Raw genomic sequence first — 14,950 nt, forward strand, 5'->3', positions numbered from 1 at the left:
GATTCAACTCGGGTAGGCCAGAGTCAAAATAAGGCTTTATTACGACAGGACAACCTCCAAGCTAAAATAGCTCTCTTGACATTCTGCTTTCCCTATATTCTTTACTGTATACACAGGGAGTAGGGTCAAATGTCTCAAATCTCCCCCTTACAACAGGGGTCTATCAGTGGACACTTTAACTGTTAGACATACAGTCTCTGTTACCTTCATTATACAATAGAATGGCTTGACTCAATTAGATATTTGGCTGGATACACTAAACAAAGAGTTACAATATTACATCAGGGAATGACACTTCACGCTTGCTTGAAACAACAAGACATTTGACACATTGTATCTGCAACATTACACAATATGAGTCTGTGATACATTTTGATACAGTAACATTTTTATTGATACATATTAATACATTTCTCAATGTTATTTCAGCCAGTATATTACTGTGGAGGCACATTGCATATCATCTAGAAGTTCTAACCTAATTACCGCTCAGATTACCTGTTGAATTAGCTAATTAACATGGCCTGCCAGATAGCTATGTCAGGTTACTCAGACATTGTTCTGATTACAAACCAGGTCTATGCCACACCTCATAACAATGGACATTTCAGACAAATGGTAATTACTTACTTAGACTGGGCCAAGAATTAAAAAGTACATTAAACTGTGAGAAACGGGTGATGAATAAAAAGTTCTTAGTCCGGTAGCACCCCGTTTCGTTTTATGATGGTCACTGATATGCTCTCTGTATTGTATGGTGGTCACAAATATGCTCTATGTGTTATATGACCGTAACGAGGATGCTCTCTGTATTGAATAGTGGTCACTAGAATACGCTTTGTACTGTATGCTGGTCACTAGGGTGCTTTCTATATTGAATATCTGTATAGAGTATTCTTTCTGCATTGTACGGACATTGCTTGGATGCTTTCTGTATTGTGTGGATGTCACAGTGATGCTTTCTTTGTTGTCTATCGATCAGTAGGGTGTTCTGTGTATTGCTTGGCAATAACTAGGATGCTTTCTGTATTTTATTGTGGTCACTAGGATGTTCTTTGTATTGTTTTGTATTAATTAAGTTGCTCTCTGTGTTGCATATTGATCATTAGGATGCTTTCTGTGTAGTATATCGGTTCCTTGGATTCGTTCTGTATTGTATATCAGTCACTAGAATGCTTTCTGTATTGTATCGCAGTAACTAGGATACTTTCTATGTTTTATGACTGCCAATCGGTTGCAAAGTGTATTGTACACTAGGGTGCTCTCTGCCTTGTATGGGGTTCACTAGGACGCAGCCTGTATGCTATGGTGATCACTGTGATGGCCTCTGCATTGTATAGAAGTCCGTAGAATTCTACTGTAGTCACTAGAATGCTTATTGCATTGTATGACGTCACATTCATTCTGTATTTTGTATGACAGTCACTAGAATTCACTCTGTATTGTATGACAGTCCCTAGAATGCTCTCTGTATTGCATGGCGGTCACTAGGATGCTCTTTGTATTGTATTTTGGTTAATAGAATGCTTTCTGTATTGTATGGTGACCACAAAGATGGTCTCTGTATTGTATGGTGGTCATAAGGGTGTTCCCTGTATTGTATAGTGGTTACTAGGATGCTTTCTGTTTAGTATGGGTTTGCTAGAATGCTCTTTGTAGTATCGCAGTCAATAGAATGCAGTCTGTATGTTATGCTGATCACTGGGGTTGTCTTTGCATTGTATATTAGTCCCTAGAATGTTCTCTGCTTTGTATATAAGTCACTCTGTATTGTATGCCAGTCACTAGGATGCTCTCTGTATTGTATATCTATCACTAGCACTGGCCAAATGATTTTGCAAAACATAATAATACCTGCTTTGTCTTAGAATACATTTTGTTTGGCACATTCATGAGAGTATTTCTGTTCGAGTTGAATAAAAAAAGCATCCGCGGAATTGTTGATGCCCCCAAGAAGAAGTAAGGGGGCTTTGGGAGAGTAGAACCTATTCTTGCAGATAATGGTATGCCATGGCTGGGACAACGTGAACATTTGTGTGCAGGAAGGCAGATGCAATGTGATTTATTTTATCTTTTACACTGCTAGAGAAAATGTAGAACCGTTGAGAGATTTACATTGAGACCCCAGTAAGAATCATTTATCTTAATGTAGTCATTCTTCAAGAAACAGCAAGGACTTCCCACACTCAGCTACTTAACTACTATCACTTCTATGCTAATCCTGGCAACTCCCTGCTACTGGATTAAGCTGCACCATTCACATAACTAATGCATGTATTTCACTCATTGCAATGGTTCTCCTACTTGTATGTTAGATCCACCTAATCTGACAGGCTCTGCTTGCCATTGCTGTGACTGTACCTACCATTGTGTGTTGGCTTGGCCGCTCTTACCACCATTGTGGCTTGGGCTAACAGTGTGCTCACTCTGCCTACTTTTCTGTTGGTCCCACCATCAGTTGATTTGTCCACATACATGAGGTCACTTTCATTTTTTTCCAGTGGTCACTTCAAGTTCCCAGTCCGTCCCAGTTTTCGTCCTTTTTTAAAAGATGCTTTTGTCTTGGATGTAATAATATTGTAAAAAGAGGTCTACTGATTTTGTATATTGAAAACTGTTTTTAATAAGAGCTGTTGGTAAGTGAGCAGAAAAGCAACTGCACTTGCCACATTATTTCATTTTTTGATCCACAAAATAATAACAATACCTATTTGGTTAAACAATAAAGTGCTGTTTTTCTTGTGGGTGATGTTTGGGGAATTTAATATTTGAGCAACAATCTGCTTCTTCCAAACCAAAAGCCTAAAAACCTTCTAATCCTTGAGACATAAAAAAAAAATAAGTCATCATCATTAATCGAGAGCCTTACTGGATCTTGCTTTACATACCCAGATTCTGAAAGGTTTTAATTTTCAATGAGATATAAATTATTATGCTTGATCATTTAATTATGTATTTGAAGTTTAGGCATTGTTACTGTCTGCAAAATATTCTTAACAAAGTATAATTAATGTGTAATATATGCCTAATGACATATATTATGTATTATTGTTTGTTCTAAAGTCGAGTGTGAATAAGGACACAGTAGATTTGGAAATGTGTCAGCTGTCCAAAGTGGCTACCAGTAGAGGACTGCTAACTGTATTGTTATTTCATGGTTTAGTTAACTCCACAGTAATCATCACTTTTATAGATACATATTATATAATAGTTTTTTACTTATTTTGTTCTAGTGAATCAGAACTTAATCTTGTTAAGAAACAGAAGAAAGGACATTTTTACATCTTAAATAAAGACTTCATAGAATATGCTGTAAAAATATACAGTTGTTCCATAAAAATATTTTTAAGAACATTTTCAATTTCCTCCCCTTATATATATTATCCTCCAACATAATTACAAGATATAAAGTAAAATATGGGGGGGTTGGGAATGATTCAGTTCTAAGCGATGCGCCACCAGACATCACCACAATGTCCGGCTGTGCAAATTTCCCAATACTACAGTACCCCAACAACGCAGCGGAATTTCATGCGCACGTCTTTGAGATCGTCTGTGTGCGTATGTTATGGAATTTAGGCTGTGAGCCCCAATGGGGCAGGGACTGATGTGAGTGAGTTCTCTGTACAGCGCTGCAGAATCAGTGGCGCTATATAAATAAATGGTGGTGATGATGATGATCTTTGAGATCAAAGGAAAACCCCGTCATGTTGCATAGCCACTGAATGTCTTTGCATCATTCCGGAGGCATTTCTTGGGACATTGCTTTGTGTATGATATATAGCTCTAAACTTGAGCAATGATTCTGTGACAAGTACAAGATCTGCTTATTCATTTTTTTTTATTTTTTTTTTTTAGTTCCTGATTTATAAATTTATGCTGCACAATAGTCTGTTTGCTATTCTTTCTAGTGAAGGAAATGGTGGCAACTGATTTCATATTTCATGTCCATGTAAAACACAATTTTACACGCCTGCTCATTAATGCAGTAAATCGGCATTTGGCACACGAGTCCTAAGATGGTCCTAGTAATGCACTAAGTTCTTGTGTTTGCTTATATAATCCAATATCCCAGAACACATTCAAAACATTTACAAGGCCCTGTATTTTGAAACTCTATACAGATATCTTGCCTAAAGATGCCACTGTAATGTTTAATATGACATTTTGAAAAACAGAAGTTTGGAATTAATTTGGATTAGTTAATATAGTTTTCTATCAGTCAATCTAATGTGACATTTATTTATAAAAAGCACATTTTCCATTTTGTCTCTGAATTACAGCATTACACACTGTGAAATATTAAATTGCTTCATCAGAAACTTGATTTGATTAAACAAATGATGTAATTAGGCCAATTATACAGACAATAAATCAGTACATTAAATACAGTAATATGCTCAGGACTGAAAAAAAGTTACATTATTAATTATTTGTATAACTTCACTATATTGCTTGTTTTTTTTTTCAGGTGAAAGCAGCTTCAAAGTATGTTGAAGTGCCTGTAAGTAATATAATTGGAATTTTCTCAGATTATATTAGTTGTTACTTTTAGTTTAAATGAAAGTGTACTATATACGTCCCCTTTTATTTGTCTGAATATCCAAACCAGCAGCAGACAATGCTTATTGGGACAGTTTTTACTTTCCACAATGCACAACTTTTTTTTGTCTTCACCAACTTATGGCTAAGTGCATTAAAATTTCACTTTTCCTTTGGTATACTGGATGCATTTGCCAGTTTTTACCGTTAAGCAGAAATGTATGTTTTTTTGTGGATCACACTAGAAACTGATTTGGTGATAGCGAAAATTATTCATCCTTAACATCCTTAAGGAAGTGTTCAATTTTGTTTAGCAGAGATCAGTGTGTTAGAGTGAAGAGCTCCCTATGGAATTTGAGAGAACCTCTTCATAGTCCCTCTGAGTCAGTTGCAACATTGTTTTTCTCAGTGCACTTTTCCAGTTGGAAGTAACCTAGTAACTCTCATACACCAAAAACCCAAATATTTTTCTGCATGATGCAAACAGTATTCTTGAAAATGGTTATACTGCATTTATTTGTGCTAGGTCATTTTGTATGTTGTGTCAAGTTGAAAATATAGATGAATATGTAAAACATTGAAGCTGAATTTTCAAGACCCACACAGCACCTTCTATTATATTTTCAATTAAATTGTGCATCTATTTTTACAACCAAGTACCACTAAACATGGCTGTGACAGTTTTTCAGAGGTGCACTCCATACGGTGGGACAGACACGTGTTCACAGTTCATTTCCAGTTTAAGAAAAATAGTAGAAAATAGCCAGAGGTTGTCACTAAATTAGAGACCTCGGAAATTAAAGTTACTACGGTAATAGATGCGCATCATTACCGTTAGAACAACGCGGGGAACTGAATATGCCATTAGTGCTCAACTGAATTAAAAAACTATAAATCACAAGTGACAGGTCTCTGACCCAGGCTGAAAACACACAGATGTTATTGGTTATGTACAAAATTTCATATTTTGACTCCATTTGGAAATTATTATATTATACAATGGGTTAAATATGTTGGTCTAATGTAGATATAGGGGCGTACATGGCTGCGTCTGAACCAGAACACAGTGTCAGGTTTTTCATGTAAAGCTGGAGTAGGCCACTCTACTCCACTTTGTTGATCCTCATGGAACTGCCACCTTGAGAGCTTAGCTGCTTTCATCCTAAGGTGAAACCAAGGGATTACAGCATAGAGAATGATGACAAACCCATAAACTGATGGTTTTATAGCAGCAGTGGACTGCCAAACCTTTCCACTGCAGCGTTCCAGCTGACTGCTCCCAATCTTATCTGAACAGGGGCAGCCGACTTACACATCACATGACCTCTTCTGCACAGTGCAGACGGGTCACATTGCCTATCACTGGATTATAGACGGTAGGTAGAGGCTGGTCAGGAAGATCAAACTGTCTTCAGCTATGGTAATGTTTTTGCGTTTTATTAAAATGTTTAATTTTTTAAAAGTGAAATGGGTAGGTATTCTAAATTTCTAAATATATCCTATTGTCTAATTTCTTATTTATTATAGCAAGCAGAGCAGTAACTTAAAATTTTAGCACCTGGGGCAAGAAGGAAAACGGTCACCGGCCTAGCCCTTAAATTTTAACAAAGTGAACCTAAAACATTCATAAACTGTGCCCCCTTTCAGCGGTGTGCCCTGGGCGGTCCGTCCCTCTCACACAGCCCTAGTTACAGCTCTGATAGCAGGAATGCGACATGTATTTAATCAATTGCTGTGGATTCAAGCAAATGCTGTTTCTTGTTTGGTCTCTTGTTGACTCTGAGCTGAATCTTTTTTTTTATGTAGTTATTCTCTATTGAGGTTTCAAAGGGAGTATTGACAAAAGATACAAAACAAAGATACCAAGAGCAAAACCACCAATTATGAGGAAACATTACAGCAAAATGAACCATCGCTGAGCTGGATCTTTGTGTATGTCAGTGTATTGCTGTGAGAAATGACCACATAGTTTCTCCTCTCCAGTGTTGACTTGTAAATGGTAGAACATGCACCTGTGGGATTAGGTGTAGCAGCAGGAAGCAAGAGCATTTGCAGCATATAATTAAGCAGGAATTTTGTGTTTTTCAAGCTGCATGTTCTCCATGCCAGTTTAACTGGAGATTAACTTTTGGAAGAATCAACTGTGGTCTACACCCTTAATAAACCTTGTTTGTCTGTATTCAGTTACTTGTGTAACTAGTGATAGAATAGTCCATGACATTGTTTGATTTTCTAATGTGATTAAGTCTTCACGCCTCACTCCTTTTAAAGCTGTTCTGTGAAAAGTATTATATATAATTTGCACTCTTATCAAGCAATAAAAATATAAAAGAAATATAGGAATATAGTATTTTGCCACAAAATGCAAGAACATGTAAAGCTAAATGAGGTAGATTAATGGTTGTTTATTTATCGTTTACTCACTTTGTGAAGCACAAATTGATGTAACATCTCTTTGTCAAGTCTACACCTTCAGGGTTTTTCTATTCTTGCAATAGAGTCAAATAAACGTCGGAATGCTGGCATTTGTAAAATTGTAATACACTGAAGGTAATATCATTCATAACTATTTATATACTTTATTCAAGTTCTATGAAAAATGCAACAATTCAAACAAATTAGGTTATATGTTTACGTGTTTTGCTGGACCTGGAGACAAATAAATAAAGGTGAATGCAAATGAATCATATGTATAGCATTTTATTGAGCAACATATAGCATCTAAGTATCTTGGAATACTAATGATATCTGTATATCTTAGAAAATGGAAAGAACTTGAAAATGAGAGCTATTTGTCATGTCTGTCAATTATGTATTAGTTAAGGGCATTAATGTTATTTTTTATAGCTTTTAGATTCTTTTTATTATCTTTATAACAGCAAAGCGAAAATACAAAGTTCATAAATAAAAAATGAGCTGGGCAATACTAAAAAAATAAACATAAATAGTAAATAGTCAGAACACATTTTTAAGGGCGAAAATAATGCTGTAGCATAAAAAGGCTTCTGGACTGGCCATTAAGAGAGGGACATTAAGAAATGATCTATATAACTCTTGTATAGATCTGTTGGGTTTTCAGGTGTTATATAAATTATGAAAAAAGTGATCTAGGGATGGTAAATTTAAGGCAGTACTCTATATTCAAATAGATATAAAAAAAATCCCTAAGAATTATAATATAAGCTATATATGTAGGAATGAGAATCACATTCCTAAAATTAGATCTTTAATATCTAGGTAAACTTGTGTTATTAAAGGTGAATCAGAGTCCCTAAGTTTTAGGAAAGCTTGTAATTGTTTAATGAAGTAAGCTTGTAATATACTCCATTGATGCTATATACCAGATTCTATTGATGATTGTGTTAGTGGCAGGATGTATTGGTTTCTTCCAATTTTTGGCTCTCTAAATTCAGCAGCATTTCAAATGTGAGGAATTAGCCAATATTTGAGTTTGCTGAGAGAAGTTACAAAGCTTCTTAGTGTGGTATAGCTTTTAGTTTTAAATGTTACTTGGATTCTATATTTTTATTTCTGTGCTTTACTCATTTAATACATTTTGAAATGAAAAAGTGATCATAAAAGAGTGGATTTTTGTTAGAGCATAAATTTCTATCTGAACAGCCATGGGAGTGTCTAAGTAGTAAATGACAAATATATCACTAATTCCTACTAAATTTGTAAACTAATTTTTCTAAACCATGTAAAGAATTCAAGTATAATAAAGGAAGACTTTGTTTTAATTTTTATTTTATTTTTTTTGGGGGGGGGGGCTAGAGGAGCTGGTACTTGGCCATATTTTTAAAAAAATGTTTTTATTTTTTTTTATTTTTTTTACTCTGCCGCACTCTGTACTGATGATCATGATTAGCACTGATCTTTGCTCAGAGTGCAGAGAACCTGAAACAGATGTGACACTGACATATCAGCGGCTGTGTCTAACTATACAGCAATTACGTGAATATTATTATTATTATCTTTGACTTATAAGGTGCCACAAAGGGTCCGCAGCGCCGTACATTACATATACAGAAAACAGAACAAAGACACAACATGATACACAAATATATACAAACACAGGTGACCGGGTAAAGCAAATCAGATTATATCTGACAGATAGTGAAAGGGATGGTGGAACTCAGGAAGAAGGCCGAAGATTAATAAAACAGGAAAACAGGGCTAGGGAAGCAGGCCAAGAGGTACAGAGGGTGAAGGAACAGTAGAAGGAGCACACAAGGAAAGAGGGCCCTGCTCATGAGAGCTAACAACCTAAAGGGAAGGGGGAGACACATAAAGGGTGGTGCTAACTAGAGGAGAGAGCCAGGACAAGAAAGTTAGGAGGACTGATAGACTTGAATAAAGAAATGAGTCTTAAGGGCACGCTTGAAGCCTTTGAGAGTAGCTGCTAACCTGATGGAACGTGGAAGATCGTTCCACAGCAGGGGAGCAGCCCGGGCAAAGTCCTGAAGACGAGAGTGATAGGAGGTGATCAGTGAAGTAGTGAGGACTTTACTGCACTTGATCAGTAAGTAGGGCCTAAGACTGTCTATGTATATATGTCCCCAAATATTGTTTGTTTTTATTAGACAAACAGATTTGTATAGGATAGTAGCAAACATGATATAGATTCCATGGAGTTCCATTATAATTTCCCTAAATAGCAAAACCATACAAACTTCCTGTGTTAAATCAAAATCACTACATAAATTAACTATCCATGTTTCTATTTACCAATCTGTAGAGAGCATTTGTTACCAAGGAAATTTCAAGACAACCACTCAGATTCAGTTTTGTACACCCCCAGCTTTCTAAGCAATTTCACCAAAACTACAGTTGGGTGAGAACTGGATGAGAAGGATGGTTGGCAGCACGGTGGCTTAATGGTTAGCACTTCTGTCTCACAGCACTGAGGTCATGAGTTTGATTCCAGACCATGGTCTTATCTGTGTGGATTTTGCATGGTCTCCCCCCTTGTTTGCGTGTGTTTCCTCCCGGTGATCCGGTTTCCTCCCACACTCCAAAAACATACTGATAAGTTAATTGACTGCTATCAAATCAATACTAGATTCTGTGTGTGTATGTTATGAAATTTAGACTAAGCTCCAATGGGGCAGGGACTGATGTGAGTGAGTTCTCTGTATAGTGCTGTGGAATTAGTGTTGCTATATAAATAGATGATGATGATGATGGTGTCCTGGATTAAACATATACATGTTTTGATAGCTTAGACCATCTTTGGGTCCAGGGGCACAGTTTTGCTTTTTCATTTGTTTAATTCTTTTTATTACACACATTAAAATGTCATTAATCATTATGAAGTTGCTGATAAATGGCACCTCTTCTTGATCAATCGTATCTTCATGCAGACGCATTTAGGTGTTTATTTTAAATTGCACATATCATAAGATATGCAGTACACATTTTACACCTGAGTTTTGGACACTATTGTGTCCACTTCTAAATGATCCTCAGTATGGTTGAATGCATGATATTGACTAATCTACCTAAAAACAAAACTGATTCTAGATTATTTGCTTTAAACTCACTCACTAAAATAAATATATGCATCTGTAACATGAAATTGACCTTTGTAAGCTTAAAAATTGTTTGAAAGAAGTGTAATTGTAACTGACAAATCTCACCAGCTGTTGCCATCACTCTTTATGTGCACTGTATTTTACGTATTATATTTTCTAACAGCAGTCTTTTTGTAAGTATGTTTGTATGATATCATTTTACCATATGTTGCTATTTTTGGGAAACAAATTGTTTCAATTTAGGACATTAATATTTCATTTAAATGCAGCCTCGTTCATAGTTTTACTCAAAATAAAAGTAATAATTTAAGGGGGGGTTATGATTGTAAACTAGAATGTTTTTAAACTAGTAAATTGTTTGACAGATGCTACTTTTCTCACCGTAGAAGACTTATAAATATATAAAGGATTTATATAAAAGCTATGAAAAATATAGTCCTTCTGAAACTGAAAGTTTTTCTGATCCCTTTTGAAGATTAGTTTGTGTATTAACAGTAAATTAAAGGGGGGGGGGGGGCGTTCTACTTTGTACGCACCCTCTCTAGATTGTATAACTTGTATAATTGTTTTAAATCACCATATTAGACAAAAATGTTTTTCTATCTATTAATAGGTGTTATGTTATTAATCTACTTATACCTTTGTGGTTTTACACAATATGTTCTTGGTTGTTGCTTGTCTCCACCCCTCACATTCTAGCCCTGGAACTCTTGGTTTTGTTTCTCATTCAGTGGTGATATTGCAGCCTAATGGGAGACACCAAAGTATTTTATATTATTATTTGCACTCTTTTTTCCCTTGTTTTCTTTCTTTGTGTTTATTTTATTTCAATTAAAACTATAAGAAGCAAGAAAAGGACAGGACTGTCTGAGGCTTACTTAGTATGACATAACTTTTGTACAAATGGTGATGCAAGTTATTGATCCCAAATTTGATGTTTCTCCTTAGTAATACAGTTAATAACAAATGGCAACTTTTCAAGTGTACATACCACCTATATTTATTTTGTTAGAAGTGTTCCCCCATTTCCAAACAATCAAAATGAGTATGTTTGGGTACAAATACCTTTTCTTGTTTGTACCATGACTAATAATGGAGGTCTCCAGGAGAGTAATCTATATGCTATTTCCAATTCAGTTTTATTTTAGGGCACTATATGTGCAGTGGCATAGCTAAAAGGCCCTTGCTTTTCTCACAATTCAAAATATATCTGCATTGGGGGGCGTGGTTAGGCGCTTGGAGCAGAAACACACATTTCAGTTGTGATCCTCAAGATACTCTCTAAAAATATACTGTAAAAGAATGATTGTCAAAGGAAAAACATTTGTAGTTGGCTTATGATACCTATGGGAATTTCTATCCCCTAATTGATGTCTAATAGCATACCTCTGGAGTCTTCTGAGCACCAGCCCTTTACATGGGCCTGTAGAACTAACTTAGCACTTGACCGGACTGGTCTCCACCATCTCCATGGACGACTTTGTGCAATATGAACATTATCTACTGAGATAGCATTGAAGTGATTGTGGCTCTAAACTAAAAGAGGCTTACCAGGGCCCAGTATCCTCTATAAGTTTTCCAGAGGAGCATTCCGTTATTACACTTACACATCCCAAATCTACTTGGAATCAATGAGTGAGGGGCAGTGAGACTACAGATGTAGCCTACAAGCCCAGATTTTATGAAATATATTGTCCTTGAAAAGCAGGTGATTAATGAGAGTAATTTTTTTTTCCATTCTGGCTATTGAACCATAAATTGAAAGAGAAGCAGGGAGGATCCTGCTTCCAAGATATGGCAATGGGCATCAGCAACAGTATGAGAAGCCAGCTTTGCGGAGGGGTGGTCAGCATAAGGAATAGGATGGCAGAGGAGGAAGGACCAGGGATTCTTCTGGACTGAGCATAAAGGGAGCGAGGAGAGAAGAGTCTGGATCTTGTCCCAGAAAGAGGATATCTTTGGGTGGGACCACCAGATATGCATATAGGTTCCAATTTGGCCATAACTAGCAAGCAGAGGGTAAATTATAGACTTTGCCAGGAGTGCGATGCCATCTGTAGTACACTTTAAATACAGAGTGGAGAATTTGCTAGAGGCTACCTGGGCCCTGACAGTTTTCCAATAATCCTCCTTCGGGAAGGGGGTCCCAGATCCCTATCCCACTCCCTCTCGTGTCTGTTCCCTACAACTAATAGACTGTCAAGAAGGATAATATAAAGCAAAAAGACCATGCTTCTCAAGGGTGATGAGAGACAGAGAATCTGAAATGGGGAGGTAGGTTGAGTGGGCCTAAAAGGAGGAGGTGGGCTGACCTGGTGGGTAGTCAGGGTGTAATGGACAGGGGAGAAGGAGATATGGACAGGTGGCATTTACAGTCTTCAGGATCCTCGCTGAGAAAGACAAGATGGGTGAGGTTTTAACAAGGGATGATCTGTGCATTTTTGGGAGGCCCCAAATACCAGAGAGCACATCGAGTTGGAGAAATTTAGATTCAATATCAGGACAGGAGAGAGAGCCTGGGGGAGCAATAGAGGCCACAATTTGGCGAGTAGCCCAATAGTATGCTTTCAGATCGGGGTACCCCCTCAAGCCATGAGCTTCTTAAGAATAACCAGTTTGATTCTGGGAGATGTGTTGTTCCAAATAAATTTAGTCAAGCATTTTTGAATGGCAAGATGATCCAAGAGAGGTACCAGAACTGGGAGGGTTTGAAGCAGAGAAGCTTACAGAGGGTATTAATTTTCACAGTAGCAATCCTACCCAGCCACAAAATAATCAGAGAGTGCCAGGTAAAAATATCTGATTTAATCCTAGCGGAAAAAAAACTTGGAAATTTGCATTGTAAGGGGACTCATATGAGCTGATAATATAGACTCCCATGTACTTTATCTTTTACATTGCCATTTAAAATTAATGAGTGACAGAAGATGTTGACCCTCTAGGGGAGGGCGGTTAAATTGAGCAGTAGGGCTTCAGATTTAGCGGGAGGGAGATACTCTGCTATTGGAGAGTGAACAATACATCATCTGCAAAGATTGATAGTTTGCTTTCCAGACCATCTGTGTCCATACCCCATATATCCAGATAAGGCCTGATGGTAGCTGCTAGGGGTTCAATAATAAGGATAAAGATTAGGGAGGAGAGGGGGCAACCTAGGTGGGTACCATTTATAAAAAAAAAGATAGGGTCTGAGGGAGAACCATTCAACCATATTCCTTGTGGAGGGGTGGGAGAATAAAGGTTTAACACCAGTTAAGAAGTTTCCTGTAATGCCAAATTGTGTCAAAAGTCTGGTAAAGAAATTGCCATGAGATCCTGTTGAAAGCCTTCTCTGCATCAAGAGAAAGAATGATGGAAGGATTTTTTTGAATTTAGGATATGGATAAGGTCAATGGTTCTCCCTGTGTTGTTCCTCACCTGCCTGCCAGGAATAAAGCCAAACTGGTCGAATTACACCAGGGAAGGGAGGACGGAGTTGAGTATTTCCGCAAGGATATCAGTGTATAATTTAATGTCATTATTGACGATGGAAATGTGACAATAATTTACACGGCTATGAACACCTTTGCCCGCCTTATGGATAATGGTGATCCAGGCTTCTAATGAGTCCCTGGACCATGGGTGCCCTTGAAGAATGGAATAGAAAGGGTGCCGAGATAGGGGGCAAGAATATTTTAAAGTTTTTATAGTAAGCTGCAGAGAAAACCTCCTGGCCAGGGGCCTTTCCCTCATTCTGGTTTTTCACAACTTAATCACTTCAACAGTGATTTCAGTGCAAAGTTGGTCAGCTTTATGAGGCGACAATTTGGGTAACCGGACAGCAGACAGAAATTCCAAATGCGTTAAATCATCTGGGGGCTGAGAAAGATTATAGATTTTAAGATAGTATTTTTGGAACTCTGATCAAATTTTCTGGGGATCTTAAACAAGTACTCCACTGGCGTCTTGAACAGCGAGTAGATTACGGGCTGAAATCTTCGCACAGAGTGTAGTAACTGATAACTTGTCACCTTATCTCCTTAGTCATAATAACACTGGTTCATCATTTTATCTTATTGGCCACTTGGTGTGCTAGGTGAAGATTGAGTTCTCTCCTTACCAAACTGAATTTTTGAAGAATGGAATGGTTCGGATTAGATTTATATTTTTAACGTTTCAAGAGATTATGGGCTTCCCAGAGTCATGTGAGAGACCTTCGTGGAGTCATTAGTGTCGAAATATTCAGAGAGGAGGGATTTGAGGTGGGTGATCGTATTGCGGTCGTGAAGTAAGTGATCCGACCTTGTAATAGGGTGATTGTGGGAAGCAGTAAGTTTTAAAGCAAGATTGTGCTGAGCAGTGCCATATCAATTTTAGAGCAAGTGCTGTGGACAGGGGAGTAGGAGTAGTCCGTGGTGAGGGGATTACAGTGTATCATAAAGATTGTGAAGATGCAGGGAGGCCTGCAATGCTCTAGAATTCATGATATCTCTCCGATCAAGCAGGGCATACTGGGTGGGTAGATGTGTCTAAACTAGGGGTCAGGACTGCATTAAAATCGCACCCTGAAATCAATTCTCCCTACTCGACTTGCAAGAGCACGCCACTGATTTTCTTGAAAAATTTGTGTTGGTCACAATTAGGAGCATAGTTTGCCAACCAAACTATGCCAACCAGAATAGGTATCTGCCTTCCTTGTCCTGAGGACCATCCCACCCCGTGCCTCTTCCGGGTATGATCACAGGCATGGTAGGTAGGAGGGAATCTTCTCAACCTAAATTGAGTGTGTTTCCTGAAGAAACATTTAATCTTAGTGACATGTTCAATTTGGAAAGTTTTTGGGGTGAGATGAGTCCTTTCACGCTGTACGAAATAATCTGTAAAGTCATGAGAAT

At 37.5% G+C, this 14,950-nt stretch overlaps 1 protein-coding gene across 5 annotated transcripts in view; it reads left to right on the plus strand.

Moving 5' to 3' along the window:
* CADPS2 (calcium dependent secretion activator 2) overlaps positions 1–14,950 on the plus strand; it is a 367,836-nt gene that overhangs the window by 299,931 nt on the left and 52,955 nt on the right. For all 5 annotated transcript variants that reach the window (XM_075208940.1, XM_075208941.1, XM_075208942.1 and 2 more), the window contains one exon: positions 4,472–4,504. In XM_075208940.1, coding sequence (XP_075065041.1) covers positions 4,472–4,504 — 33 coding nt within the window. The remainder of the gene's footprint in view (positions 1–4,471; positions 4,505–14,950) is intronic.

The sequence above is a fragment of the Mixophyes fleayi genome, chromosome 4, assembly GCF_038048845.1.
Source record: "Mixophyes fleayi isolate aMixFle1 chromosome 4, aMixFle1.hap1, whole genome shotgun sequence".
Lineage (NCBI taxonomy): Eukaryota > Metazoa > Chordata > Amphibia > Anura > Limnodynastidae > Mixophyes > Mixophyes fleayi.